At 44.5% G+C, this 4,641-nt stretch overlaps 1 protein-coding gene across 1 annotated transcript; it reads right to left on the minus strand.

Moving 5' to 3' along the window:
* Nucleotides 1-995: 995 nt before the first annotated feature.
* LOC102208692 (retinal guanylyl cyclase 2-like) lies at nt 996-1,985 on the minus strand (the record flags this gene model as incomplete). Its single annotated transcript, XM_005755748.1, has 2 exons — nt 1,739-1,985; nt 996-1,226 (listed from the first exon to the last, which is right to left on the minus strand). Coding segments are annotated over exons 1-2 (469 nt in total), but the record flags the coding sequence as incomplete, so codon positions are not given.
* Nucleotides 1,986-4,641: the final 2,656 nt, after the last annotated feature.

Raw genomic sequence — 4,641 nt, forward strand, 5'->3', positions numbered from 1 at the left:
GAACAGTGTGAGGAACAGTGTGAAGAACAGTGAGAGGAACAGTGAGAGGAACAGTGAGAGGAACAGTGTGAGGAACAGTGTGTTGAACAGTGTGAGAAGAACAGTGTGAGAAGAACAGTGTGAGGAACAGTGAGAAGAACCGTGAGAGGAACAGTGTGAGAAGAACAGTGTGAGGAACAGTGAGAGGAACAGTGAGAGGAACGCTGTCTTGTTTCATACTGCACATGGTTGCAATGACAATAAAGCCACTTGACCTGACACTGCTCTGTTTTTTACTCTCACAGAGAAGACGAGATGATCACAGCCGTCTGGACATTAATCAAATGAGTGCCCCCTGACATCAAGGTTTCGTGTGGATCATTTAGTTGATGGTTGGTTTGAAGAAGAACCAAAGATTGTGGAGATCATCTGAGCTTTTAAGAAGCTGTCCTTAATACGTTGGAATCAGACAACCAGGACAATTGAGGTCCTCCTGGATGGGTCCATAAAGAGAAGGGCTCGGTCCATGTCTCCTTTTTCCTTCAGAATGGTGAAATCAGACTTGGAGGATCAGAAGGTCAGTGGATCTGTTGAACCTCCAGCTGTCTCTGTCTATCTCTGTACTTCACTTTGGCAGAGAGGATTTCATGTCAGCAAGAAGTTTCCTTGGTGAAAGAGTCCTGGTGAACATGTCGATACTGTTAAACTGGGTCTAGCTCTCACTTCTATCTCCATTCAGAAGCTCATAAGTAACAATGGTTAAGTTAAAGCCCTCACAGAAAACACCTCCACTTCTGTGATGTCCCAATGAACCACTGCAGTTATAGTCCGATGGGCAGTAAAAGTCAAACCACCAAAATCAAACAAAGGGGGCCTAATATGTGAGTGTAACAGTCTAAAATGATGAAGCTCAGATCAAATAACCGGCTCAGGCTAAATTAAAGTAACACAAGTTTGAATGAAGAGATTATGGTGAGAACCACCCCACCACTCTGACTGTGATGTCAAACCCTCACCTGTGATGATGCTGACATGCGCCCAGCCAAAAAATCTGAGCACGGTGAACAGGACTCTGGTGGGAGGAGTCAGTGGCGGCAGGTTTGGCCAGTCAGCATCTAGACAACCAGGAGAGGAGAGTCCAGCCTCCCAATGCTCAGTCATTAGGGAGGCAGAGTGACAGAGGGCGGGATTAAAGGGTCCAATGTAGGCATAGCCATAACCTTCAAAGTCCCCAAAGTTGGTCAGAGCTAAAATAAAAAGGTCAAAGGTCAAATAAATATCACACAAATAAAAATAAGGAAAATAAAAATATTTCACTTACTCCAGTCTGTAAGCTGATAAACACACTTCAAATAAGCGTGTGTTGATAAGACTGATTAAATGTCTAATGATCCTTTGGAGGTGGTCTAATGTGTTCTGATTGTTCATTCAATTCAATTTTATTTATAAAGCTCCAAATCACAACAACAGTCACCTCAAGGCGCTTTATATTGTACAGTAGATCACACAATAACAGATACAGAGAACAACCCAACAATCACATGACCCCCTATGAGCAAGCACTTTGGCAACAGTGGGAAAGAAAAAACCCCTTTTAACAGGGGGTCTAATAATTGGCTGCCATCTCATCATTGTGTGATTGGTTAACCCTGTAGCACTTTGTTCTAGTGTAACTAACCGTAACTGTAACTGGTAATCTCTTTCTAAATATTTTACTGAACTTTATTTTAAGGTCCTATTGGCTGATTGGATAACAGACCTTTGGAGGCAGAGCAGTCCTCGTCCAGCACTTTGACATCATACCAGTACCCTCTGCTCATACTGGTGTCAGTCCGTAACCTGGACAATGCCAGCGTGACCGCTGCTGTCGGCATCGCCCGGGAAAACAACGGGTCACATGACCACGGACCGACCAAGGCGATCTTGAAGGTTGTTGTCCGAACCTCTTCGATGCATAGCAACCACAGACACGCCCCTAGCAACCATCGAAGCTGCATCCTGACAACCTGCCTGAGATTCAGACAGATTTTTAGAAAGTCAACAAGAACACAAACTCGCCTGAACAAAGATGAAACAAAAAAACTGATTCAGGTTTGTCAAACTACTGTCTGTTAACAAGGAACCTGAAACCTCCACGTAATGAATTACTTAACCTGCAATGTCAGTTCATTTTAAAGACAGGGCTTAAGACTGTGGGCTTACCACCCACACGAGGGGCTGTAGGGTTGGGTGCTTAGATGGTAAATGGTGAATGGATTGGTTCTTATATAGCGCTTCTCTACTCTTTCTGAGCACTCAAAGCGCTGTACACAACTTGTACATTCACCCATTCGCACAAGCACATTTTTCCAAGTGCTTTCTAAGTAACATTCACACACATTCATACTCCGATGGATGTATCGGAGAGCAATTTGGGATCTTGGCCAAGGATATTTGGCTTGCAGACTGAGGACGCCAGGGATCGAACCACCAAGCTTTCGCTCTACCACCTGAGCTACAGCCACCCCAGACAGTCTGATGTACTGGCGCTCCGATTTTCAGCTTCCAAAACTGGCTTGTGGCACATGGAATGTCGCCTTTCTGGTGGGAAAGGCGCCTGAGCTGGTGCATGAGGTTAAGATGTGATGACCTCAGTGCATAGCTCTGGTTCTCAACCAGTTTCCTATAGATGACCTGGACTCTGTTCCCCTCTGGAGTTGCCCTCGATGTGAGGGCACGGACAGAGTGGTACTACATGTATCGCCACGGTTGGCTGCCTTTGCTGTTGGAGTTTTCCCTGGTGGTTCCCTGCGCCTTGTGGTCGTGGAATGAGTCCTAATTTTTGTTTGTGTGTATGAGCCAAATGACCCTACAGAGTTCTCCAGCACCCCATCCAGCCTTCTTAGAGTCACTGGGTGGGGGTAATAACTCTCAATAACTCTCCAATAAGGAACTCTATTGTCCTGCTGGGGGACTGAGAAGGTGCTGAAGGTTACGTTTCTGCAGTGTTGCATTGCCTCTACATTGGCAGACCAGATGGTGGTTGCCCTGTTTAAGCAAGGGGTCTAGAGGGTGTGCTCCAACTACAGAGGGATCACACTCAACAGCTTTCCTGGGAAAGTGTATGCCAGTGTTCTGGAAAAGAGATTTGTAGTCGACCCTCGGATTCAGGAGGAAGGCTGAATCCACTGGTTGTGGAACACTGGACCGGCTCTGGCAGTCTGTAATAAGACTTAATAATGCTGGACATACAACTCAGAGGAGACAAGCATCAGAAATCTGTATGAATCACTTGTTTGTAACACTGAAAACACATTTACACTAAACATACCAGTCAAAACAGAAGAGCACGCTATTGTTTTAAATAGATTTTATAGACCAACATTGCATATGTACACTGATGCTTTTACAGGGTTTGGCTTCCTCTGGACGCAATGCAGTCACATGTCAGTTACATGGACAGCAGAAGAACATGCAGTCAAATTCAAAGTGGAATCACACTCAGGACTTGCTGTGAGGCAACAGTGCTAACCACTGCGTCACTGTGGACTGTGGGTAGCCAGAATCACATGACCTGTAAGTTTATAGCACCAAATCCACACTTTAAGCTTAAATTTCAAAACTTACATTTAACTACTGATTTTATCTACTGTTCTGATTTGATCTGTTTTGATTTTATATGCTGTTGTTTGTTTGTTAATTAGTTAGTTAGTTTATTTGCTTGTTTTAATCAATTTTAAATCATGCTTTTTATTTGTTCTTGTTTCTAATGTCTCTGTAAAGCACTTTGAATCACCTTGTTGTTGAATTGTGCTATACAAATAAACTTGCCTTGCCTTGCCTTGCCTTATACTACAGCAGAGGTTTTAAATCCATCGACCAGCCTGCCACCTGAATGATGTAACATCTTACCTTTAACATCTGCTCCTTAATCTTGTGTTAGGTATTAAAGTGAATAACAGATTAAGAATTTAGAGGCCTAGGTAGTGCTTCGTTAAAAGATGATGACAATGTAGAAGCTCCAAGGTGATAAGGTCACAGGGACCTGCTGGCCCCTTCACAGAGGACCACGCTCTGTTTTAAGGTGAGAATACTTCAATAAACCCTCAGAAGAAGACCTTCTGTTTGACATCACATGACTTAAGTGTCATTTCCACAGTAACTATGAATGAGATGCAGTTAACCACACGTAGGATGCTTGCTTGTATCAGCGTTTGAAAGCTGACTGTCAAAACCTCTGAAACGACCACATTTCCTCTGACCTCCTGCAGCTGTGACTCTGTGGGGTTTGTGAAGAGTCTCCAGGTGATGTCACAGAGATGCTTCTCTCTGGGGATAATTAATCTGAAGGTAGGTCTGAGTCCACATTAGAGACTGTGATGACTTGAAGCTGAACACTCAAACCACCAGGCACTGGAAACCTTCAACCTGCTAAGGGACTAGGACCACCTGAGTAGGACCACTATGAACCATGACCCCCTTCAGGACTTGAGCCTCAGTGAACCGGCTTTCTGAAACAGGACCCTCAGCTGTGGCTCATTTGTGACTGGTTCTCCTCAGAGACCATAAATCCTAAAGTTTGGACCCTTAGGTACAGCAACTGGAGAGCAGGTGGAGGCTTTCACTGGTTTGTCTGGCTGCCACCAGAGGCTGTCCAGAGACATGCATGTTGTGCAATAACAC

Source organism: Pundamilia nyererei, unplaced genomic scaffold (genome assembly GCF_000239375.1).
Source record: "Pundamilia nyererei isolate P.nyererei 1_Seehausen unplaced genomic scaffold, PunNye1.0 scaffold02832, whole genome shotgun sequence".
Classification (NCBI taxonomy): Eukaryota; Metazoa; Chordata; class Actinopteri; order Cichliformes; family Cichlidae; genus Pundamilia; species Pundamilia nyererei.